This window comes from Phocoena phocoena, chromosome 17 (assembly GCF_963924675.1).
Source record: "Phocoena phocoena chromosome 17, mPhoPho1.1, whole genome shotgun sequence".
Taxonomy (NCBI): domain Eukaryota; kingdom Metazoa; phylum Chordata; class Mammalia; order Artiodactyla; family Phocoenidae; genus Phocoena; species Phocoena phocoena.
The window spans coordinates 43555380-43582581 of NC_089235.1; the positions used below are offsets into that span (position 1 = coordinate 43555380).

At 38.0% G+C, this 27202-nt stretch overlaps 1 protein-coding gene across 1 annotated transcript in view; it reads right to left on the reverse strand.

Moving 5' to 3' along the window:
- Positions 1 to 27202, reverse strand: part of STK3 (serine/threonine kinase 3) — a 320157-nt gene that overhangs the window by 132645 nt on the left and 160310 nt on the right. Inside the window, exon 7 of the mRNA XM_065895191.1 lies at positions 2410 to 2547. Within this exon, the coding sequence (XP_065751263.1) occupies positions 2410 to 2547 (138 nt within the window). The remainder of the gene's footprint in view (positions 1 to 2409; positions 2548 to 27202) is intronic.

Consider the following 27202-nt stretch of genomic DNA (forward strand, 5'->3'; position numbering starts at 1 on the left):
AAAAGTAATCCCCTTCCAAAAGGCATATAGCCCCTGACCCTGAATTAGCTACAATCTAGGACAAAGAGACAGAAACAAGTTATTTGATTCTAACATGGCAAATGATATGCACAGGGTGCTTATGGGAACACAGAGGAACAACTGGCCTGAACAAAGATGAAGGCAAGGCTTTCTGGAGGAGTACCTAATTTGAATTAGAAACAGTGAGACAATGAGTAAAAAGAAGCCTGTTGGTAAAGGCAGTCTTTAAACTAGCAAGTGGGGGGTGGGAGAAACACCATGAAAAAATGTATAGAGGATTGAAAAAGCATGATTTGTATAAGGAACTACAAGTCTATTATTTCAGTATTTATAAAGGGAAAAAAGGGGAGGTCAAGAAAGAGGTCAATTAAGAGGCCAGACGAGGATACCACATTATAACAGAGGGCCTCCATGGTCAACAACAGCACAACAGAAAAAGTTTTTAAAAATCAAGAAAACAATTATTGGCTCATAAGCACTATACAAAACCAGTTGCATTGTTTGCCCTTATTATAAAGAAAAATACTTGGGCCAAACCCAACTAGAAGCCAGAGGGTAACAGAGCTTCCTAATGTAGTTCATACAGGTCAACTTCCTGGGTAAAAAGCAGAATGGAGAAACGGTGATAAGTGGGGCTGGAGGACAAGTGGGATAAACCTAGAAGAATCCCTTAATCACTGTGTGACCTTCAGTGAATCATTGAACCTTTCTGGGCTTCGGTACTCTCATAAACAAAATTAGGAAATTTTACTAGAATAGTTCTTAAATGCTTTTCCACCCTAAAAACTCTAGGCTAAACACAGAATTTCTTTAAAAAGATTAGAAAAGATTATGGAAGAAAGACTAGAAAGAAATATTGGTTAAATTATCCAAAAACCAGAAATCAGATACATTTGGATTTACTTTATCATCATCAGATTTTGTACTATTTGTCCCACTTTTTCTGTTATTTCCCCTCCCCGCTTCTTTCTTGACTTCTTTAGGGCTGAATAATTTAGACAGTCAATACAATAACAAAAGCAATACGTCCTTGATTTATGTGCTTAAAATTCCTTTGAAGTGCGGACAATATTTCAAAATAAATGTTTCAACTAAGTAACTTTTGTAAGGTAATATTTGCACATAACACAAAACCCAAAAGGCTCAAAGAGAGCCTTCAGCAAAAAGTAAGTCTCCATCCCACTCTTGTCAGCCATATAGTTACCTTCTCTGGAGGCAGTTTCTTGCTTATTTTTCTAGAGCTACTCCACGATAAGCATTGACATATGTATATATACATATATGTGTGTGTAGATGTGTGTATTTTGCCAATCACTCCCCTCAATGGACCTCAAATTGCTTGTTTATATTTATGTTGTTTCCAATCTTTTGCCGTTACATTGTTTTATGAAGACTTTTACACATATGTTATTTCACACATGGTTAAATTTCTCTGTAAATTTCTAGAAAAGTAATTGCTGGGTCAAAGAATATATGGTGTTTTATTCTAGACAGATATTGCTAAATCGCCTTCCATGGAGATTAAGTTAAATTTTCATAACAATAAACCTTACATTTAAGAGCCTGCTTCTTATATCCCTCAACAAGTCCTTTTTTTAAAAATGGTACCATGGAAAAATCACTTTTTATAACTATGTTTTTAATCCTTTTGTCACTTAACAAGAAGAATTATTTTCCAAATATCAAGTTTTGTTAACATGTACAGTTATCATAGCTTAGAGGTCTAAGCCAGTTCTGCTGGGAAAGTAAAGACTCAGAAATACTTATTAAAAGTATTAAATTATTTCTATTTGCATTTAATGTCAAAGCAGATTAAAAAAAAAAAAACCTCCTGGCACTCTGGATACAAAGTCAAGTTGTACAGGGACACTGAAACTCTTCATTTAAGTCATCTTGTAACCAGTATTTATAACATGTGATCTTCACAAGGAGTTCAGGAATCTTGCATTTATGTATCTTATAGAGCAAAAAGTCAAAGAAGAAATGCTGGGTCAAGGAATAATACATCAGGAAGAAAAACATAAGAAACAGTAATAATGGAAATGAGAACTCATATCTGAAATGAGAACCCTATGGAAGTTTAGTTTTAACACAACTTTAGGAGGAAAGAATTGACAACAAAAATTAAAAAGGGGGGCGGAGAGAAGATTGAACTTGGAAAACAAAAGAAAAAAATGAGAGAAAAAGAACATACAGGAGAAGAATGGTGTGTGTGTCTGTAGGTCTCTCTCTACATCAATCCATATTTCTTGGGAGGTTTTCATCTTTAGAAATCAGTTAATGAAAAAATAAATAAATAAATCAGTTAATGAAACTCAATTCTGGTCAATGTCAGAAAGCTAAAAGGTGTAAAGAAAATATCCTCCCCTTAGAGACACAAGCACTGACCTGTAAAAGTTGTGTTGCAGTAGCTCTCTGCTCAGGATTCTTCACTAGGCACTTCTTAACAAAATCGGTGAAATCATCAGACCAAAGTTCTGGCTTCCTGAATGTTGGTGGTGGGTTTGTGGGAATCATAAAAATAGCCTGGTAAAAATGAAGTATCCAAAAGACACGGTAAGAATCACAATAACACACCAAATAAACAAATCTCTTTAATCTATCTTTTTATCAGACTCTAAATGTGAAAAACAAATTTAAGCTGTTCTAGGATTTCCAGTAAAATTGCAATTCAGGAAGCAAGCCCATCTGCTACTAATGTAATCACTTCCCATTAAATTTCCTCTATTTGAGTTGCAGCTCATTGAGCACATCATTCTTTATTTTATCATTTTTAATCAGTCTCCAAAGTAGACTGCATTTCTAACCCTTTTACCAAACTAAGGACGTTCTCTGGTTAAACAGATATATCCCCCACTTTTGCTATTGCATGCCAGATTTGCTTCCCATTTCAGGTTTTTAGTACTGCTGTTCAGAATGCCTAGCAGCAGTCTAGCTTGCTTCTGCAATCCAGAATACTTAAGTATAAATATCATTACTGCTGTGATTTGAAATAATACTTGACAGAGGCAAGATTTTTATTTCTCTTTCTAAATATATGAGTCAGGATTCCGAATGAAAAGTTTTAAAGGTAATATATCACTTTATCACTAATGATTTAATTTGGTATTAATAACTTAGTACTAATGATAATACATTCAGAGAGTTCAAAATTCAAAAACTTTACAAAGTTTCTGTGTCATCTTGTCTTCATAGCTACCCAGTCACCTTTTTTTGACTGACAGAATTAATCCCTAATGTTGTTAGGAAATCATTGTATGTAATGAATTAACTACTCTCCTGGGCTCTAGAATAGTTCCTGATAAAATACCATCACTAAAATATCATTTTCTTTGAAAAGATATGAAAACAATAATAAAGTTAAAACAAATGTATCATGCACTCAACAAATGTTAGCTATCATCATTTTCATTTCCACATAATGTTATAAAAAGACAAGAGACAAACAGCAATGACAAAAATTTTATAAAGTAAAATGAACTCAATCATATTATAACTAACGGTAGTTTAATAGGTAAGTTTAATTACACAATCAACACTACAGGTGACATGAGGAAAAAAATGGCTTTTTGGCAATCAATTAATATATGCATACACAGTATACAGACATGGGCCTCTCAAAGATGTATTCAGGGGTGAAGCATCCAAAAAACCCCTTTCTAGACTTTAGTATTCTCTGACTTTCCAGAAGAGAGGTGTCTGTCTCTGTTCTAGCTCAGTTTTTCACCTGGTTGCTGGTCCTCTTTCTTCATGCAAATTTCATGTACCTGAACTTATGTCCCTTCTCCTTAATGCATAAAGAAAATAAAGACGGCAATACTACAAACCACAGAAATACTTAGAAACTAAGTGTTTTACCATTGAAAGAAACTCATCATAGCTATGTTTAAAACTTCTGTTCGTATATGGAGAAAATACCAAAACTGTAGACAAAGTAATAAAGATAATATATTCTTGGGGATACCAAGTTTAATGTATTCCTTTGGTATAATAAAACTGTTCTACTCTCCATTGAATTTTTACTAACTGTTCAAAAGCCATTCACAAGTATCACAAAATTTTTATAGCAAAAGACACATGAGAGATCATTTAGCTCAATCTTCTCATTTAACAGAAAAGGAATCAAAAGTCCAGAAAGGCTAAGTGACTTAAAATTTCAGACTAGCAAAGTACTCTAATGTTTCGACTATGTTTCAGGAAGGTGAGGTACAGAACAAAGAGGGTTACTCTATCTAAACAAGCAGTTAATAAGAGGACAGACAGATGATAGATGATGGTTCTGTTTTCAATGTATACATCTTCCCTGGTCCTCCTCTTTTACTTCCGAGTGAAGAAAGCATAAGCAAGTTTTAAGCCTTTAAGACAAGACAGTGACAGGAAAGATCTTAAAACCTATTATAGTCACAGCAGTGACACTAAACTTGAAGCTCATTCAATGACATACGAATGAGGGAAAGACTATTCAGTGGAGAAAATACAGTCTTTTCAACATATGGTGCTGGGAAGACTAGTTATATTCACATACAATAAAAATGAATTTGGACTCTTACTTACACCATATACAAAAATTAACTCAAATCAACAACCTAACAGTAAGAGCTAAAACTATAAAACCCTTAGAAGAAAACATAGGGGGAAAGCTTCATGACACTGAATATGGTAATGAGTTCTTGGATATAACACCAAAAATCAAGGCAACAAAAGAAAAAATAAATTGGGCTTCATCAAAATTTAACAGTTTCAGGCATCAAAGGATACTATCAACGGAGTAAAGAGGCAACCCACGACAGACGGAAGGGCTGAACAAAATGTGGTGTTTATATTGTATATACACATACAATGGAATATTATTAAACCTTAAAAAGGAAGAAAAATTTGACACATGCTATAGCATAAACTTGAAGACTTCATGCTGACTGAAATAAGCCAGTTGCACAAGGACAAATATTGCATGATTCTTCTTATAGTGAGGCTCCTAGAGTAGTCAAGTTCATAGAGACAGAGAGTAGAATGGTGGTTGCCAGGGATTGTGAGAAAGGGGGAAGTGGGGAGTTAGCATTCAACAGGCACAGAATTTCAGCTGGGGAAGATGAAAAGGCTCTGGAGAGGGATGGTTGGTGATGGTTGTATGGCAATGAGAATGTACTTGATTTTATGGAACTGTATACCTAAAAAATGGTTAAAAGGGTTAATTTTATGTTTTGTATATTTTACCACAATAAAGAAAAATGAAGGAGGGAAAATATAAAGCACTAATCAAGTTCAGGAATATTAGTTGAATGCCTGCTACACACAAAGCATGGTATTAGACATTATATAGAGTTCAAAGATGCAGCAGGAAATACAGTCACTACCCTTTAGAAACTTCTAACCTAGTCTGGTAATGAAAGAACAGTAAAAGATTTAAAGAATAGTACAATAATAAAAGAAATGATATAAGGCATCAAGGAGAGAGGTCATTCCCCTTAGAAGAAATAGCATAAGGAAAAGTGAGAGAGTGAAATAAAGCTATTGGGAGGAGCAGAGAACAAGCTGACTATCTTATAAGGGACTAAGAAATGATAAGATTAGAAGGGGGAATGAAGCACATGGAGTTTGGTCATCAAGAAAGTGCACAACTGAAAGAAGTCTTTTTTTCTGGTGTGTGTGTGTGTGCATGTGTGTGTCTTATGTTTTTGCCTTTAATCAGAGTTTGTTTATGACCTAAGAAAAGGATTAACAAAAAACAGACAAACCTGGAGATACTCTAAATACGGAATAGAAAAGGCACTGTGGGGCTAGTGTAGATGTCCCAGGATGAGCAATAAAAAGTTTAAACTAGGATGGTATCTACAGGAATGAAACAGAAGAAATAAGGTATGAGACACTACAAAAGAAGAACCAAGAGTACATCCTAACAACATTGTTTGGGGGGCTAGAGAAAAGGAAAAACAAAAGCTTACTCTGGAATTCAAGAAATAAAAAATAGACACATTAATTGCACAGCATTCAGGTATTCTAACAGTTTACTACATCATTCTTTTGAGAGCCCTCAGAATATGCAGTAGTTTACTACAATGGGTTATCACTGGTTTCTAACTTGGAAAGTGAGCCAAAGGATCTTCTGTGGACAAAGCAATGAATATTCAATATCCAAATCTGCTGATTCTAGGGTAAGAGTTAATCTCTTTATTAGTGTACTCATCTTCTTTGAAAAAGAGAAAATCCCTTAATAGAACATTCGTATACATCTTACATCATATTACACATATGACACCTAAGGTAGTCCTTCAAAAGCACTGTAGCCAGTTTTATGACACAATAAGCATCTACCAAAATACAAGTAGGTACCAAGTATTTTCTGTGTGTTCCTAGGTTCTATTAAAGAAACAGCAAACTGAGAGGCCACAAGCTAGATAGCATCAGTGGATACCTTTTGTTCAGGCAACATCTAGCTCATAGTCCCACAAGGTAAAAATCTGCTGGAATGGGAGATCAGCTTGTGCTCTGTGACCACCTAGAAGAGTGGGATAGGGAGGGTGGGAGGGAGGGAGACGCAAGAGGGAAGAGATATGGGAACATATGTATATGTATAACTGATTCACTTTGTTATAAAGCAGAAACTAACACACCATTGTAAAGCAATCATACTCCAATAAAGATGTAAAAAAAAAAAATCTGCTGGAATCAAGCTGATAAGCAGAGGCCTCTTGATGTATGCTCTCCCTTCTACATGGGCCCCATCTAGCCTGGCTCAATTATCTACTTTAGCTGATGGTCCCCATTACATATAACTTTGTGTTACAGATTCTAAAATAAGACACATATCTTGAGCCCACAAAGCTCACAGTCAAACGGCGGGTGGGGGGGGGGGGCGGGGGAGGAGGGAGGCAAGGAGGACTAACACATATGAAACAAAGAGCAAAATATGGAGTGCTAGAAAATAAAATTCTTCTCTAAATAACCTAATTAAGCTCAGCTCCATAGTTGAAACAGAACATAATCTGGCTTTAAGGATGGGCAAAATGGGGTTAATATCAGCTGTGGCAAAAGGCACACAAAAACACCTTCTGCCTCAAATTAAAGAATAAAAATAAATGTGAACTCTCATCTCTGCAAAATAGTTCAAAGCACCTACATAAGCCCCTATATAGACTGACCTCAAACTGCAGGTAAACGATACGAGATTGTCTAGGTAAATGTTGTTCATCTGTACTTCTGTTACAAATTGATGGATAACAACTCACTGGTTTATGACCTTGAAGCTAATGCTCTCCTTTGAACTTTGAGCCAATGACTTGCAGTCTTATCTTCAGATAATCTTAACATATAAGGCTCACCTTAGCAGTAGCTATTAGAAACCCAAGGATAAAAAGCTTAACTCTAATGCTTATTTACCCAGTACTATCATAAAGTGATCCTAAAATGTTCACATTCTGTTCCCAAACAAATACTGAACTGCATACAGTTCAAACAAATAAGTCTTAATATATGGTCTACCAAAATACAGAGACTCTAAAAATCTCCAGGAAAACCACCATACCTTTTATTTCCTTTTATTTTTTTTTTAGGTTAGATAATCAGTAACAAACTGACAGATTTTTCTCACAGGCTTTACTTTGTTCAACTAATTGAACCTAATCATGAAGCAGAGAGGATCCTCTTGAGAATCTCCAGGCTTTGTATGAGCTGATTAGGTAATAGGCCCCTGCTGTAGAAAGTTTTGGCATTCGGTGTCTAGCCTTAAACTAACAATTCACGCCCTTCCTTGACACCAACCAAATCGCATGGACACACATTACAGCCATAAAATTTATCTTATCTCTAACACGGTTTTGATTGAAGAATGTTAGTACAATAAATGATATGATTATCTTTGTGTTTGTTTCTACACAACGTGTTGCTTAACTATATATTGAACCTCTGATTAAGTTTTAAAAAGAACTTCCCTGATCACAAGCAGTCTTAAGAAGCCAAGAAATATGAGCCCCTCAAAATAACGAATTATCATCATTCCTGGAATTTCATGCCTTAGACTTCAGGAGCACCCAGAAGATATGAAAAGAGCTGGAGCTGAGAAACGACAAAGCCTGAACTTTATAATCTCGATAGAGTGAGTCAACACATATATCTGAAGGTACCTGGATTTGTGAATGTACAGAAGCAATGGACATGCTAGAATAACAAAGGAACCTGTGCCACTATTCAAGAACCTCAGGTACATGAGCAAAAGGTTATCTTCATAACAAACAAATGAGATAAAGGATGAGAGAGCACTTTATAAAACTGCAAAGAACTAAAAACAAATATAGCTGTTTCCTGATAGTGAACATAATACAGAGGTAGCAAGCTACTAAGTCAAAGTATATCATTCCTAAAAAGGATACATAGTAATAATATTTTTTAAAGACTATTACAAATAAGGTAGCGAACAGTACAATGGAATGAACCCTACGCTGGACTTAGGTCAGAAACATAGGCTTGAGTTCTAAATCACCCTCTGACTGTGTGGTCTGTTTTTTCATGTAAGTGAGGTGGTTGAACTAGGTACTTTTCAGATTCCTTTTTGGGTCTAAAAGACTCTGGCACTCTATAACTGCCTAGCAATCTAGGAGTTAAATCCTAGCTAGACAAGTATTCAATTGTTGGTTAAAAAGAAGATGGAGGTGAAGAGGACAGTGAAGGATAAAGAAGGCCTACTAGATGTTAATATAAAAATACAAATCTAAGTTTTTATCACCACTCCCTTAAAAGCAACTTTAAATAGACAGAGGTTTGAAGACAATATGAAAATCTAGAGTGACCCTTGCTCTTAGGGTGCAGTTTCTACAGTAAGCCCAGGGTTAAAGTATTGCCAGCATGACCTCACAATTCACTCCAGCTCCAGTTGCAGGAATTTCAGTAATCATTAATCTGGCCCATAAAGGCCAATTTGCCTGCCTAGGACCCAAATTAAGGGAAGGGATGTAGCTGGTGCCCTGGCAGTCCAGGGTGAATAAGAGAACCAACTCTAGAGGTCTGAGCCAGCTCTAGATGGCACTTGGTTACCATAACACCACCATTATGAGTAGCCATCTGACCTCTTTTACTTCTCTAAGCCTGTTTCCACATTTTAAAAATGGGAATAATAATAATAGAACAATAAGAAATACCTCACAGAGCTGACCTGAAGTTTAAATGGGTTAATACATGTAAAATACTTAGAATAGCACCTGTCACATTATAAATGCATAATAATGCTAGCTTTATTAATCCAATTCTACCACTGAGGGTCATCACTTAACTAGTTTATTCAAGATCACACAGCTAGTAAAGTAGCTGTCAAAACTAGAAATCAGATCTATCTGGCCCCTTACCTACTTCACACTATCTCCATGTTTCTATTAAATTTCTGCCACAGATAATTCTATTATAAGGTAAAGGCTCTGTAACACATATTCAGTCTCCAGAAAAGAAAATGCAAAGCTATTTATATAAAAACGATTATAGTTCACTTTCTGTAATTGTGGTAAGATGCAAATAAAAAATACCAAACAATTAAGAAATGGCTAAGTAAATTACTATATATCAACAAAATGGGGTAACATATTGCCATTAAAATGGAAAATGCATAAATTACAAAACCACAAAGAAATGTACTATTATAAGAAAAGTGAATTTACAATAGCCAAGATATGGACGCAACCTAAATGTCCGTTGACAGACAAATGGATAAAGAAGACGTGATACACACACACACACACACACACACACACACACACATATGCAATATGGAATACTACTCAGTCATAAAAAATGAAATAATGCCATTTGCAGCAAAATGGATGGACCTAGAGATTATCATACTAAGTCAAGTCAGAAAGAGAAAGACAAATACCGTATGATATCACTTATATGTGGGATCTAAAATATGACAGAAATGAACTTATCCACAAAACACAAACAGACTCACAGACATAGAGAATAGACTTGTGGTTGCCAAGGGGGATGGGGGGTGAGGGAGGGATGGACTGGAAGTTTGGGATTAGCAGATGCAAACTAGTATATATAGGATTTATAAACAAGGTCCTACTATATAGCATAGGGAACTATATTCACTATCCTTAATAAACCATAATGGAAAAGAAAAAAAATAAAATGGAAAGATATTCACAATAAAAAAAAGTCAAAATAAGAATATAAAACAACAGTACATAATGATTGCCTTCACATAAAAATGACAAGTACACAGCAATAAACATTGAAAGATGGTACAGAATCTCGAAAATTCAAAATATCAATTCACTGTCTACAAGACTGCGTAAGATTCCTTTAAAATGTTTTATTATAAAGGCCACTATATATTCAACTTTTAAATATTATAATTATAACTGAACAAAGGCTTCATTTAAAACCACTGCTTAAGTTACCACCTATTTCAGTCTGCCTCTACAACCACCTCTCACAGAAGCACAATTTAAATTCCAATACCTCTGACTGCTTCCACTTCAATCTTAATTGTCTTTCAAGGTTGAAATATAATATTCCTTTAATATAATTCAAAAATATCCATAAAACATGGCTACAGAAGAAATCAAAAGTGAACAGGGGCCAAAACTTAAGGAACTTTATAATTCCACCCTCTCTCAGATCTCCCAAATTGGAATTCCTGTGTGCGATCAGCTCAATTAACTTTTATAAGGACATAAAATATACCCAAACCGGGCTTCCCTGGTGGCGCAGTGGTTGAGAGTCCGTCTGCCGATGCAGGGGACGCGGGTTCGTGCCCCAGTCCGAGAAGATCCCACATGCCGCGGAGCGGCTGCGCCCATGAGCCATGGCTGCTGAGCCTGCGCGTCCAGAGCCTGTGCTCCACAACGGGAGAGGCCACAACAGTGAGAGGCCCGCATACCACAAAAAAAAAAAAAAAAAAAAAAAAAAAAAAAAACAAAACTATATATATATATATATATATATATATATATATACCCAAACCTACAATATTAGAATTTATTCAAGAAGCTTAGAATCTAATGGGGTAGGAAAATGCATACCACCAGATCATTGCAATAAAATAGTGTGAGTGCTAAAATAGATGTGAACAATGGGCATTATAAAATGACTTAGCTCAAATTTATGTTCAGAGAAAAATGAGATGCTGAGTCCTAAACAATGAATGAGTTAATGAGGCACAGAAAAGAGAACTAACTGCATGTTCTAAGGTGTGAGGTCTGAAATACCACGGTGTCTATGACGGAAACTGACTTGTTCCACGTGTGGGGCAGGAAAATTACAAGATGAGCCTGAAGCATCTTACTGGCCCTTAAAGGAAAAAAACAAAAACAAAGAAACACTTAAACTAATCAAGTCTATCAAAAGAAGTTCAAAACCTGTAGAACTTAGCTTCACTCATAATAGATTCTGATTTAATCCGATCTGAGGTGAGAACCAGGCACAGTATTTTCTGTCTCCCAAGTAATTCTAATGTGCAGCCAACACTGAGAACCACTGTGCTAGAACATAAAATATAAGGCAAAGTATTATCATACCACATACCTCAACTTCAGCACCTTCCACATTTTAACGTGGACTCCTGTTAGTTACAAACTCATGCTAAACGCTCCAGATAACATGGAAACTATCAATACTTTACAACCTAAACAGTGTCGATCACGTTTTGTATCCTCAACGGCATTAGGCATAGTTACTTCTGCAGAGTAAAATCTGAATCTATACTGAGAGTGTTGATATAAAAAACTGCAGTTAAATACGGTGACTTGAACACACTGACTTACCTCAACACCATTCCAAAAATCCTACTAAAGGACAGCAGGATTTTTTTTTAAAGGCTTAAACTCCAAAGAGAGAAGGACAATAGCAAATATGGGACAGCAATAAAATTTTGGAAACAGAAAGGTAAATGGATGAGTCATAACTAACTCAAAAGATCTGAAAAATCAATGAGAAGCAATCAACTCCCACCACGAGGGGAAAAAATGGCTAAGAAATTGGAAGGACCAGATACATCTAAAGAAAGAGGACATCTGTAGCAATGAGCATACCTACTTGGCACCCAAATTTTAGTTTCTAAAATGCCACTCCCACTGAAAGAAACCAGTGCTCCTTGAAGAAACAATTTATTTCAGGGCTGGAACAAGGAAATTACAAGGTGAGCCTGGGGTACCTTGTTGCGCCTTACTTTAGTAAGGAAGCATTCAAAGATTTATGAAATCATGTCAAAAGGCACAGGACTAGCCAAACAGAATAACTGAGCATCAAAATAGTAATAATAATGGCTATAATTGATTATAACATACTGAATAAGATGAAAATCAGTCTATAATGGTATTTTTTAAAGGGAGAGAGTTTTAGAAAAGCTATTCTTTATAGGAAAATACCAAACAGTAAATACATAATGATTGAATTACTTAGAAGATCAACATTTGTCACCCTCAGTGTACTGTAATGATCAATTCAGGCAAGGATCACCAGAGGATACTACTGCCAGCAAAAAGTTACTGGAGTAACCTTGCTTGCAAGATACAAAAGCACTACCCCCACAGACCACTTAATAATCACAAAGGAGAATATGTGCCTTTGCAATAGAGAGATCTGCTCATTATCACCTTAACTAAGTGATCAAACACTAACAGACAAACTGACAGTACGTGATTTCTGACGTGACGCAATACGAAATACACACCACTACCTGTGAAATCCTTCCCCAAAACATATAACCTGAATCTAATCTACTGAGTACAGGCATACATTTTTTTTGTGCTTTGCCTTACTGCGCTATGCAGATGTTGCGTGTTTTACAAGTTGAAGGTCTGTGGCAACCCTGCATCAAGCAAGTCTATCGGCACCATTTTTCCAACAGCATTTGCTCACTTCATGTCTCAGTGTCACAGTTTGGTAATTCTCGCAATATTTCCAACCTCTTCATTATATTACTATTATATTTGTTATGGCGCTCTCTGACTCTCTGATCAATGATCTTTGATGTCATTACTGTGGCTTGACTTGCTGAAAGTTCAGACGAAAATTAACATTTTTTAGCAATAAAGTATTTTTAAATTAAGGTGTGTACACTGGTTTTTTTTTTAGACATAATGCTACTGCACACTTAATAGACTACAGGATAGTGTAAACATAAATTTATATGCACTGGGAAACCAAAGAAATTCATATGACTCGCTTTACTGCAATATTTGCTTTATTTGGGTGGTCTGGAACCAAACCCATGTATCTCTGAGGCATGCCGGTACTGGAAATGTGGCTAGTGTAACTAAGAAACTGAATTTTAAATTTTATTTAAATTTAAATTGCTACATGGGTCTAGTGGCTATCATATTGAACAGTGCAGATATAGAAAATTTCCATCATTGCAGAAAGTTCTACTGGATTGCCCTGCTCTAGATCTAATTTCCATGTTATAGGAAAGATAGGGAATAGAGGAAAAAGCTAAAAGACACTAATGAGGGCTTCCCTGGTGGCGCAGTGGTTGAGAGTCCGCCTGCCGATGCGGGGGACACGGGTTCGTGCCCCGGTCTGGGAGGGTCCCGCATGCCGCGGAGCGGCTGGGCCCGTGAGCCATGGCCGCTGAGCCTGCGCGTCCGGAGCCTGTCCTCCGCAACGGGAGAGGCCACAGCAGTGAGAGGCCCGCGTAACGCATAAAAAAAAAAAAAAAAAAAAAAAAAAAAAAAAAAGACACTAATGAGGAAACATGAAGGCAAATCCAGATTACAGGAAATTCTCCCCCAAAATCCTTGCCCCACCCTTTCAAAAACTCAATGCCGTGGGGGAAAAAGGTGTGTGCATGTTGGGGGACAGAGAGTACGGTGCCTGAACTAGATTAAAAGAGGCCAAATACAATGTGTGTCAACCAAAGAAATGTGAGTATGAACTAAATAGTAGATTACGTTAGAAAATCACTGTTGATTTTCTTAGGTGTAATCGTGGTACTGTGGCTATGCAAGGGTATGTTCTTTCTCTTCGAGGATGTATGCAGAAGTAAATGTTCAGAGATGAAGTATCACACACTTCAAACAAAAGATACACAGACAGACGGACAGACAGACAGATGAGAGATAGCTAGGCAGGTAAGAGAGGAAGAAAGGGAGGAGAAAGATGGACAGCTGGATAGATGGCAGGTACAATGACAGCTCCCACAACCACACACACCCCAAAGATTCACAGGCCACATCCTAATCCCTGGAACTTGTGGATAGCTTACCTGACGTGGCAAAAAACTTTGCAGATAGGATTAAATTAAGGCTCTTGAGATTGGAAGATTATCCTGAATTACCTGGGCAGGCCCACTGTATTCACGAGGGTCCTTAAAAGTGTAAGAGGGAGGCAGAAGAAGAGAATCAGAGGGGGATGTGACTACGGGAGAATGGTCAGAGAGATGCAACGCTGCTGCTCTGAAGGTGAGGAAACGGGCCACAAATCAAGGAACGTGAGCAGCCTTTAGAAACCGGGAAGGGCAAGGAAACAAATTCTCCTCAAGAGCCTCCAGAAAGAAGGACAGCCCTGCCAACACTTCAGTTTTGGCCCAGTAAGACCTGTGTTGCACTTCTAACCTACAAAACTATAAGATAATAGACTTGTGTTGTGTAAGCCACAAAGTTTGTGGTAATTTGTTACAGGAGAAGAAGAAAACCACTACAGATAAACAGTTGGGAGTGGGGAGAGGAGAAAAAGGGACAGGAGAAAGAAAGGAAAGGGGAGGGGGAGGAAGGGACGGAGGGATAAGGAGAGAGAAAAAGAGAAAGCGGAAAAAGAGGAAGAAGTTGTCAGGCAATACATGCTAGTGTGGTAGTGCTACCACCATCAGTATGCTGCCTCTACCTTCCAGGCTACCTCACAGTCTAAGATGGCTCCTCAAACACGAGCTACCACGCGCTCACTCCAGACAGCAGGAAGGAAGGTGGGGGAACAGAAATGCACAGTCTCAGTCAGCACTCTCTACCCAGCTTTCCTGAAAGTCCAACCCAACACTTTTCTTTACATCTGACATCCAGAACTTACGTATGAAAGGAATGATGAGAAACATTCTGAATAACATCTGAATAACAATACTTTTTTAGCCAAAACTGAAGGTTCTATTCCTAAGAAAAGATGGCAATTAACAACGTCCACAGTTACACATTTATTTTGATGTATACTAGAAAAAAATTCATTGCACATAAAACCCATGATTTCAAGGATATTTTTTCTTACTATATGGCTAAGAAAAAGAAGTGAATAAATTTAAAGTCAATTTAAGTAAAAAAATTAAGTTAACTACATGTAAAATAAAGAATTTGTCTGGTCTTTGTCCTGGATTCCTAAAAATCTTCAAAAACGCTTGGAATTTCCTGAGTGACATGGAGTACCTTTGTTATACTAATGAGGTGACCCTGGTGGGCCCCCAGATGGCTTCAGGATGGGCACTGATCACCAAAGAGATCAACTGTGTGATTAAAGGGTTAGGACTCTCAGCTATTTGACCTCTGGGGAGGAGCCTGAAGAATGAGTTCAAACATGCGGCTTAATGATTCAACTGGGCCTACTTAATGAAACAATAAAAACAGTGGACACTGAGGCTCGGTGAGTCTCTTGGTTGGTGAACACATTCACGTGCCAGGAGACTGAAATGTCCTGATTTGATGAGGAGAAGTCACAGAAGTTCTGTATTCCCTCCCAAACATTGCCCTATGAGTCTCTTCATTGGGCTGTTTCTCCTGATTTGTATCCTTTGTAATAAAACTGTAATCGTAAGTATAGTGCTGTCCTGAGTTCTGTGAGTCATTCTAGCAAATTATCGAACCTGAGGAAGTCAAAGGAACTGACAAGTTTATAGCCAGTTAGTCAGAAGTACAGGTGACCTAGAGACTCCTGAAGTGCAGCTGGCATATGAAATACCAGCAGCTGTGCCCTTTAACTTGTGGGGTCTATGCTAACTCCAAGTAGTTAGCACCGGAATTGAATTGCACTACACCCAGCTGGGGTTAAAACAGAATACCAAAATATAGGTGGCATTCAAATATGGCAAAATATTGTGAAATTGATATAGGTTTATATGAGAAGTGCCTCTGAAGCAAAGGTGAAGAATGTTTCTCTGTGGTTTTTCTCTACAGTTGTGGTTCTCAACATGTGGTTCATGACCCCTTCATGAAGTCACGGGGCCCATCAGGTGATCAGGCCCATCACGGGGCCCATCAGTATTTTTATTTTCATAAAAATACTAAGACATTATTTTTATTTTTCTATTGACATTTGCACTAAAGGTGCAAAAGCAAAGATGGGTTAAAGTGCTAGAATCCTAGCACCAATCAAGACAGTGGAACCAAACTATGCTAAGAATCACCGTACTCTTCACTGCTATGCATTCACAGTTTAAAAAAAAAAAAGTCACTTTTATTTAAGAATGTCCTTGATGAAAAAGAAAAAAACATTCAGTTTTTTAAAAATCTTATTATTGGCGTGCACGTCTTTTCAGTATTCTTGTGTTGAAATGAGTAGTATGCATATACTACTTATGCTGCTACCAAAGTACAACGGTTGTCTCAATGAAAAAGCACACGTATGATTATGTGGCAAGTTAACCACCACTTTTTTGTGTGGAACATCATTCTTATTTGAAAAAAAAAAAAACCCTGATAGATAAACACCGATAATTCAGATTTGTGTATGTGGCAGACATTTTCTCAAAAATAAACCAAGTGAGCCTATCACTTCAAGGAAAATACAGATAGTTTCTGGTACCCATGATAAAACTCAAGCTTCCAAGTGAAAATTCAAATTTTCAAAAACTTCTTTTACCATGAACTTAATAGCTTACGATACTTAAAAACTGTTCTGATGAGATTAGCGATACTGACAAATGTCATTTTCTGGTATTGTATAATACGTCAAAACGTGAAAGCTCTGCATTACTCAGTGAAGTAGTATCATCTAAATGACTATCACATGATGTTACACAATCACACATACGAAAAGATCCATTCAAAGTGCAAAACAGAATGATGGCTTTTACTGTAACAAAGTAGGAAAACTCACTACTATGGTTTCCAATTCTAATACTGAAACTAATGTTTACAAAACTACCATTGAGTTTTAGTGTAGTACCAAAGAAGAATATCTACAATTTTCAGAAAAAAATGATGAAAATGCTCCTCTCTCTTATCCAACTACATATGTGTGAGGCCAGGTTTTTTCATACACTTGATCAAAATAATGTATTTCAACAGAATGAGTGCAGAATGTACTAAAATGCTTCAATACGGAAACAAACAGCATGATTACAAAACGGTAAGAAAAAAAAGAGAAGAAAATCCTGAACAAAAGATTCATGAAATGTCACTTCCTATAATTTGACCATAAGATTAGGGAAATAAATTAATCATTAGCAGCTTTCACTTATCAGGTAAAAGAGCTTCTGGGACAAGAAGTTCACAACAATGTGAAATACTGTTAAAAGATGGGTATACTATTATGGAACAGCAGTAATACCTGGTTACATTTTGCCAAAATGAAACAATAATTCAAACCAATGCAAAGGAAATCAATAGCATCCAGCTATATCATATTAGGGCCAATGCTAGCATTTGTGGGGCCTGGAGCAAGAAAACAAAGACCCAAAGTCTACAGCTTGATTATCTTTTATTCCCACTTCTGATTCCTAGAATGCCCCAGTACACACGTCTCAGCTACATTCCAATGGCCCCACCACCACATGCCAGCACTGTAACAGCTATCTCTTGTCCACCTCTAGCCTGGTGCAGTCTGCCCTCCTGGGGACAATCCAAGGGAAGAGGCTTGCACAGGATCAGGACCACTTGGACAGGGAATTCTGGAATCCTAGGTACCCAGAGCATGATCGAGGAAGGGGAAGACATGGACTCTGGCACAGGGATATAGCATTGCCAGACCAGAGCCACAGTGGGAGCCTTCTAAGGCATGAGCTCTCGGCAAAGTTACCCAGGTCTAGTACCTATGACAAGGCATCCTCAAAACCACCATGACTACAACAAAAAAATAGTCACAATTTACCACCAAAGGGCAAAGACTAGGATGTATAGAATCTATGACAGTTAATCAAAACAAAGCAAAATGTAAAAAGGTACTGATTACAAACAACACATCACTCAATCTCCATTCATATCTAACAGCAATTGCAAAATTCAGGGAGACAACCCAAACTGATACTAAGAACCAGGGTAAAACTAAACGAGCCAAAGACAACATAGAGCTCCTGTGACTGAATTACGATAAAACAATAAGCTAGTCCTAAGGTAACAAGGGTGTTATGCAATAACGCAGACTCTGGCCCAAGAACAGTATAATGCCCACTACAAATCAATTTAACAAAAAAAGTATTACAGAATGAAATTAATGTAATTTGAATAAGAAAAACTAAAATTAATCAACAAAAGATATATCAAGAATAAAAAAGAAACACAATTGAAAATGTGGAAAATCTATAATCAGAAAGAAATAACAGACCAATTCAACCTGAAAGTCAAAGTCCGCCACCATCTTCACTTCAGTTATCATGCACGTTGCCTTTTCCGAGTATCTCCTTAAAACGCAAATCTGGAGACTGGTTTAAGATGGTGGAGTAGAAGGATGTGCACTCACTCTGGCGAGAGCAGCGAAATCACAACTAACTGCTGAACAATCACTGACAGGAAGGCACTGGAACTCACCAAAAAACATACCCCACATCCAAAGACAAAGGAGAAGCTGCAATGAGACGGTGGGAGGGGTGCAATCACAATAATATCAAATCCCATAACTGCTGGGTGGGTGACTCACAAACTGGAGAACCATTATACCACAGAAGTCCACCCACAGGAGCGAAGGTTCTGAGCCCCACATCAGGCTTCCCAACCTGGGGATCCGGCAACAGGAGGAATTCCCAGAGAATCAGACTTTGTAGGCTAGCAGGATTTGATTGCAGGACTTTGACAGGACTGGGGGAAACTGAGACTCCACTCATGAAGGGCACACACAGGGTAATGGGCGCATTGGGATGCAGCGGGAAGGAGCAGTGATCCCGGTAGTAGACTGAGCCAGGCCTGCCTGTTGGTGTTGGAGCGTCTTCTGCAGAGGCAGAGGGGTGGCTGTGGCTCACCGCGGGGGGACAAGGACAGTGCCAGCAGAAGTTCTGGGAAGTACTCCTTGGTGTGAGCTCTCCTGGAGTCCGCCATTAGCCCCACCAAAGAGCCTGCAGGCTCCAGTGCTGAGTCCCATCAGGCCAAACAACCAACAAGGAGGGAACTCAGACCCACCCATCAGCAGAAAAGCAGATTAAAGTTTTACTAAGCTCTGCCCAACAGACCAACACCCAGACCTACCTACCACTAGTCCCTCCCATCAGGAAGCTTGAACAAGCCTCTTAGATGGCCTCATACACCAGAGGGCAGACAGCAGAAGCAAGAAAAACTACAATACTGCAGCCTGTGGAACAAAAACCACATTCACAAAAAGACAAACAAAATGAAAAGGCAGAGGACTACGTACCACATGAAGGAACAAGATAAAACCCCAGAAAAACAACTAAATGAAGTGGAGATAGGCACCTTCCAGAAAAAGAATTCAGATAAATGATAGTCAAGATGATCGACCTCAGAAAAAGAATGGAGGCAAAGATCGAGAAGATGCAAGAAATGTTTAACAAAGACCTAGAAGAATTAAAGAACAAACACCTAGAAGAATTAAAGAACAAAAAAACAGAGATGAACAATATAATAACTGAAATGAACACTACACTAGAAGGAATCAAAAGCAGAATAACTGAGGCAGAAGAACGGATAAGTGACCTGGAAGACAGAATGGTGGAATTCACTGCCGAGGAACAGAATAAAGAAAACAGAATGAAAAGAAATGAAGACAGTCTAAGAGACCTCTGGGACATTTAATGCACCAACATTTGCATTATAGGGGTCCCAGAAGGAGAAGAGAGAGAGAAAGGACCCAAGAAAATATTTGAAGAGATTATAGTCAAAAACTTCCTTAAAATGGGAAAGGAAATAGCCACTCAAGTACAGGAAGTGCAGAGAGTCCCATACAGGATAAACCCAAGGAGAAACACGCCAAGACAAACAGTAATCAAACTGACAAAAATTAAAGAAAAATTGAAGAAAAATTATTACAAGCAACAAGGGAAAAACGACGAATAACATACAAGGGAACTCCCATAAGGTTAACACCTGATTTCTCAGCAGAAACTCTACAAGACAGAAGGGAGTGACAAGATATATTTAAAGTGATGAAAAGGAAGAACCTACAACCAAGATTATTCTAGCCAGCAAGGATCTCATCCAGATTCGACGGAGAAATCAAAAGCTTTACAGACAAGCAAAAGCTAAGAGAGTTCAGCACCACCAAACCAGCTCTACAACAAATGCTAAAGGAACTTCTCTAAGTGGGAAACACAAGAGAAGAAAAGGACCTAAAAAACCAAACCCAAAACAATTAAGAAAAGAGTAATAGGAACATACACCTCGATAATTACCTTAAATATGAGTGGATTAAATGCTCCAAGCAAAAGACACAGGCTCACTGAATGGATACAAAAATAAGACTCATATATGCTGTCTATAAGAGACCCACTTCAGACCTAGGGACACATACAGACTGAAAGTGAGGGGATGGAAAAAGATATTCCATGCAAATGGAAATCAAAAGAAAGTTGGAGTAGCAACACTCATATGAGATAAGATAGACTTTAAAACAAAGAACATTACAAGAGCCAAGGAAGGACACTACATAATGATCAAGGGATCCATCCAAGAAGAAGATATAACAATTATAAATATATATGCACCCAACAAAGGAGCACCTCAATACATAAGGCGAATGCTAACAGCTATAAAAGAGGAAATCTGCAGTAACACAGTAACAGTGGGGGACTTTAACACCTCACTTACACCAACTGACAGATCATCCACACAGAAAATTAATAAGGAAACACAAGCTTTAAGTGACACAATAGACCAGATAGATTTAATTGATATTTATAGGACATTCCATCTGAAAACAGCAGATTACACTTTCTTCTCAAGTGCACAGGGAGCTGGAGGAATCAGACTCCCTGACTTCAGACTATACTACAAAGCTACAGTAATCAATACCATACGGTACTGGCACAAAAACAGAAATATAGATCAATGGATCAGGATAGAAAGCCCAGAGATAAACCCACGCACCTATGGTCAACCAATCTATGACAAAGGAGGCAAGGATATAAAATGGAGAAAAGACTTTCTCTTCAATAAGTGGTGCTGGGAAAACTGGACAGCTACATGTAAAAGAATGAAATTAGAACAGTCCCTAACACCATACACAAAAATAAACTCAAAATGGATGAAAGACCTAAATGTCAGGCCAGATACTATAAAACTCTTAGAGGAAAACATAGGAAGAACACTCTTTGACATAAATCACAGCAAGATCTTTTTGGATCCACCTCCTAGAGTAATGGAAATAAAAACAAAATTAAACAAATGGGACCTAATGAAACTTAAAAGCTTTTGTACAGCAAAGGAAACTATAAACAAGATGAAAAGTCAACCCTCAGAATGGGAGAAAATATTTGCAAATGAATCAATGGACAAAGGATTAATCTCCAAAATATATAAATAGCTCATGCAGCTCAATATTAAAAAACAAACAACCCAATCCAAAAACGGGCAGAAGACCTAAATAGACATTTCTCCAAAGAAGATATACAGATTGCCAACAAACACATGAAAGAATGGTCAACATCACTAATCATTAGAGAAATGCAAATCAAAACTACTATGAGGTATCACCTCACACCGGTTAGAATAGGCATCATCGGAAAATTTATAAACAACAAATGCTGGAGAAGGTGTGGAGAAAGGGGAACCCTCTTGCACTGTTGTTGGGAATGTAAATGGATACAGCCACGATGGAGAACAGTATGGAGGTTCCTTAAAAAACTAAAAATAGAAGTACCATATGACCCAGCAATCCCACTACTGGGCATATACCCTGAGAAAACCATAATTCAAAAAGACACATGCACCCCAATGTTCACTGCAGACCTATTTACAATAGCCAGGTCATGGAAGCAACCTAAGTGTCCATCGACAGATGAACAGATAAAGAAGATGTGGTACATATATAAAATGGAATATTAGCCATAAAAAGGAACGAAATTGGGTTATTTTTAGAGATGTGGATGGACCTAGAGACTGTCATACAGAGTGAAGTAAGTCAGAAAGAGGAAAACAAGTATCGTATATTAACGCATATATGTGGAATCTAGAAAAATGGTACAGACGAACCCATTTGCAAGGCAGATATAAAGACACAGATGTAGAGAACAAATGTGTGGACACCAAGGTGGGGGAAAGCGGGGTGGAGGTGTGGGATGAATTGGGAGACTGGGATTGACATATAAACACTAATATGTATGAAATAAGTAACGAATAAGAACCTGCTGTATAAAAATAAAATACAATTCAAAAACCAAAAAAGAGAAAGAAAACCAGATCTCAGGAATTTAACTTGATATTTAGAAATTAATGGTAAATTTTAGAGAAAAGAACATCTGTCAGCACAGCCCCTCAACCTTGCCTAGAGAAGAGAGTGACTTAATCTGCTGCCTTGGTCAAACATGTGAGCCAAATAAATAAATTTAAATCATCAGATTCAACCAAAACTTAGTGAAAATGATAAAAAATATTCATGTATTTGTTTCTGACTCCACATTCTTTAAGGAAACTTTGGCCAGTGGGTCTCAACACTGGGTTTTAAAATTTTCTGATACCCTGGACCCAGCCCAAAGAATCTGATCTGGAGGGGCCCTACATATATTTTTTAAACTCCCCAGATGAGTCTAAGATAGAGCCACGGTCTAAAGTCACTGTATGAAGTAAACAGTATCTATTTCCAAACCCCCACTACTCTCAGCACAACTTAGGGGTTAACATGAAAAACATACCATTTTTAGAGACTGAGAATTCATAAATAAAGGAAGGAAAAAAACTATGAAAACTCACTAATTCAGGGGCCAGCACCAGGCAACAACATCCAAACTACTTCCTTTCCTAAATACATAGATAGATAGATAGATAGATAGTCAGATATATACATTTGTATTTTATATTTTTTATATTTTACCTAAAATTCCATCAACTAGAAAGGCACTGCCATTTAAAAACTATGTGTAACTTCTGCTTCCAGGAAGATGGGGTAGATATACCTTCTCTATTCCATCCATTAAGTACAACTAAAAACCATGGACATTATGCATTAAAAAAACATAAAAAGACTTCAAAAGGTGGAGAGAAAGTAGACAAGCTAGGGACCTTGAGAACCAAGGAGTATCAGTGGTGAGTTCCCAAGTTTTCTATTTTCCTCATTTGTCCCAGACACAGAATATGCCGAAGTCAACAACCAGGAAAAGCCAATAAGTACAAACAAAACACCAGGAAAGGAGCAGCCTAGCAAGAAAAAAAAACTTTAGAGAACCCCTACTCTACTTCAGCCAAATATTCCAGAAAAACAAAAACAAAACCAAAAAACTGTAGTCTTATTCTACCCATGCCAGAAAGGCTGACTAGGCAATCGAAACTTTGACCCTCATGAGACTGTAATGAGGAATCACAATACTCCCACCATGGAAGTGTGTCACGGAAGTCCAAGTAAGAAGCCAGGACTTTAACCCCTCTGGAGGGTATCAAGACAGTTCCACTATCCTTCCAGCGGTGTCAATGGAGACCATATAGAGCCTAGACCTCTAACCAAACCTGGCAGTTATGAGGTGCCCGTGCCTCCTAACAGCTGAGGAAGTATAGAGGATAATCAAGACTTTCACTACCACCCAGCAATAATGAAGCCAGCCCCAATACAATGGAGACTACATGGGGCATTAGAACCTCCAGCCTCCCCCAGCAGCAGTGAGGAGCCCTCCCAACTGTGGGTGTCAACAGAGGCTGAAAAGGGAACCTGGACTTGAAATTACCCTGCAGGACTGGCATCACAAAAATTCAACTAAAATACAATGTTTAAGTAAGATCCAGAGTTTCAGAACATAATTTTTTTTATGTCCAGTTTTCAATCAAAACTACTCACCATACCAATAAACAAGAAGATCACAAACTCTAAAAAAGATAATTGATACATGTCAACAATTTAAAGGACAGAGATGTCAAAATTATTTGACAAATATTTTAAAGCAGTCATGAATTTGAAAATGGTTGGAACAAATGTAAAAATAGAAAGGCTCAGCAAAGAAACACAAGACATAAAGGAGAACCAAATGAAAATTTTACAACTGAAAAGTATAAAAACCGAAACAAAAGCCTCAGTTGATGAAAAACAGAGAGAGACAGAAGAAAAAAAAATATTAATGTGTACTATTAATTCCCCTTTCAGCAGTGCTTTGACTGTCCTCAAATGTTGATACTGTATATTAATTTGGTATTATAATAGTCTTAATACACTTTTACCCTTAACATTAACGTGGAAATAGTCTATCAAACTACAAAATAGAAAAGTAGTCAGTGTTAATCTCCAAAATTTCAAAACCTGTTCTGTTCCCCATTTGCAAGTCAAAAGTATCACTTCTACAGCATTTAGATTGTGACCTATTTTACAATAATAATAATAATAATAACAATCTAACACAATAGTGGTGACGGTGGTGGTGAGCAGCAGTATGTTTAGTGCTGAAAGAAAGAACCAGTGGTGAAGAAATCAAAAGGAAAAAGTAGAGAAGAGAAGGGGAAAATATAAAAGGAAGAAGGAAGGGAAAGAAAGTTGCAGATATTTACTGTTATGGACTGAACTGTGTCCCCCCCCCCCCACATTCATGTTGAAGCCCTAACCCCCAGTACCTCAGGATGTGACTATATTGGAGATAGAGCCTTTACAGAGGTAATTAAGGTTAAATTAGGTCATAAGCATGAGATCCTAATCCAATATGACTGGTATTCATGTAAGAAGAGGAACAGACACTAAGGATGTGCACACACAGAAAAAAGGCCATGTGAGGACTCAGTGAGAAGGCAAACCAAGAAGAAAAGCCTCATGAGAAACCAAGCCTGCCCTTGAGTTTGGACTTCCAACTTCCAGAACTGTGAGAAATTTCTGTTGTTTAAGCCGCCCACCCACTCTGCAGTATTTCGTTATAGCAGCTGGACCAGACTAATACATTGTGAGGCAGAAATAGTCAACAGCTAACAGTGTCCAGTTTCCTCTGAGCTAGAAGACAAGATCAGCCCAAAGTGAGGAAAGTTGTGCTGAGCTAAAAGGATTTTGCAATTGACTCTGAAAGGAATGGGGGTGGTGGGGGGAGATACATGAAAGGACTGCCAACAGTCAAGTTCAGATTACAGATCACAGTTTTGCTGGCACCAGTCTTTTACAGTTACAGACATCCCTTAGTATCTGAGGAGGACTGGTTCCAGGACCCCCAATGATACCAAAATATGCAGATGATCAAGACCCTCATATAAAATGGTATAGCGTCTGCATATAACCTATGCACATCATCTCAAATACTTTAAATCATCTCTAGACTACCTATAACAACTAATGCAATGTCAGTGCTATGTAAATAACTGCCAATGTGCAGCAAGTTCAATTTTTGCTTGCTGGAACTTTTCTGGAATTTTTTTTCTTGAATACTTTTGATCTGCAGTTGGTGAATCCAGCAGATGCGGAACCCATAGGTACAGAGAGCCAATTGTACACAACTGCAGTTTAGCAGCCTGGCTAGGAGGAACCTGGTACAGTGGGGAAAGAAAGTATGGCTTTTAAGATTATATAAGTCTGAGGGACTTCCCTGGTGGTGCAGTGGGTAAGACTCCAACCTCCCAACACAGAGGGCCCGGGTTTGATCGCTGGTCAGGGAACTAGATCCTGCATGCATGCTGCAACTAAGGATAGCATGCCACAACTAAGAGTCTGCATGCCACAACTAAGGGTCCACGTGCCTCAACTAAGAAGCCCACATGCCACAACTAAAGATCCCGTGTGCTGCAATGAAGATCTTGCATGCCACAACTAAGACCTGGCGCAGCCAAAATAAAATAAATAGATAAATATTTTTTAAAAAAGATTATATAAGTCTGAGTGAGAACACAGATCTACTAGTATAGCTGTGCCTTTGGTTAGTTATCTACAGTTATTATAATAATAATAATAGCTATATAGAGCACTAATAACAATATCTACCCCTTTTGTAATTGTGAAAACTGTTAAGAATATATATAAAATTACCTAACATAGGGTCTGTCACATAGCAAGCACTTAATAAGTCATAGCTACTATACTACTGAATTGATCTAGAGTTGGTACATCACTTGGGAAGTACAGCAAAAAAAGAGAGGGAAACCAAGGATGTCAAAAGAAAGTGGATCAACCGATGGGGCAGTCTTGGCTAAATAGAAGAGGGAAGTGAATCCATAAGGAAACTGATGGGCTGGAAAATGAGAGGAAAAATAAAGTAAATGGCCTGAGGCTGAAGACCAGTTGAATTTTAAGCCAAGGAAGTGAAAAGATGGAAAGATTGGAAATGAGAATCAAAACTCAGAAGATAATACTGTAAATCAGCAGTTTCTTCTCATATGTAACACAAAAGGGAAACATGAAATAAAACCAAACTGGGGGTTTCCTGGTGGCGCAGTGGTTAAGAATCTGCCTGCAAATGCAGGGGACAAGGGTTCAAGCCCTGGTCCAGGAATATCCCACATGAAGCGGAGCAACTGAGCCCGTGTGCCACAACTACTGAGCCTGCACTCTAGAGCCCGCGAGCCACAACTACTGAGCCCATGTGCCACAACTACTGAAGCCCGTACACCTAGAGCCTGTGGTCCGCAACAGGAGAAGCCACTGCAATGAGAAGCCTACACACCGCAACGAAGATCAGCCCTGCTCGCCACAATTAGAGAAAGCCCATGCACAGCAACAAACACCCAACACAGCCAAAAATAAGTAAATTAATTTAGTAAAAAAAAAAAAAAAGAAAACCAAACTATATTGTACTGGCTTTGCCACTAGCAAACACTGTATCGTTAGGCAAGTCACTTAAAACCGTTAGTAATAAATGATTACAAATACTCCCTTCTTTTCCCATGGAGACCTCCTTTTAAGTACCTCCCCTTAAGAAGAAGCCCATCATTCCTCTAACTTACCTCAAGAAGACAACAGACCACAGAAAAAACATCCACAGCAGCTAGGAATGCTACACTAACCT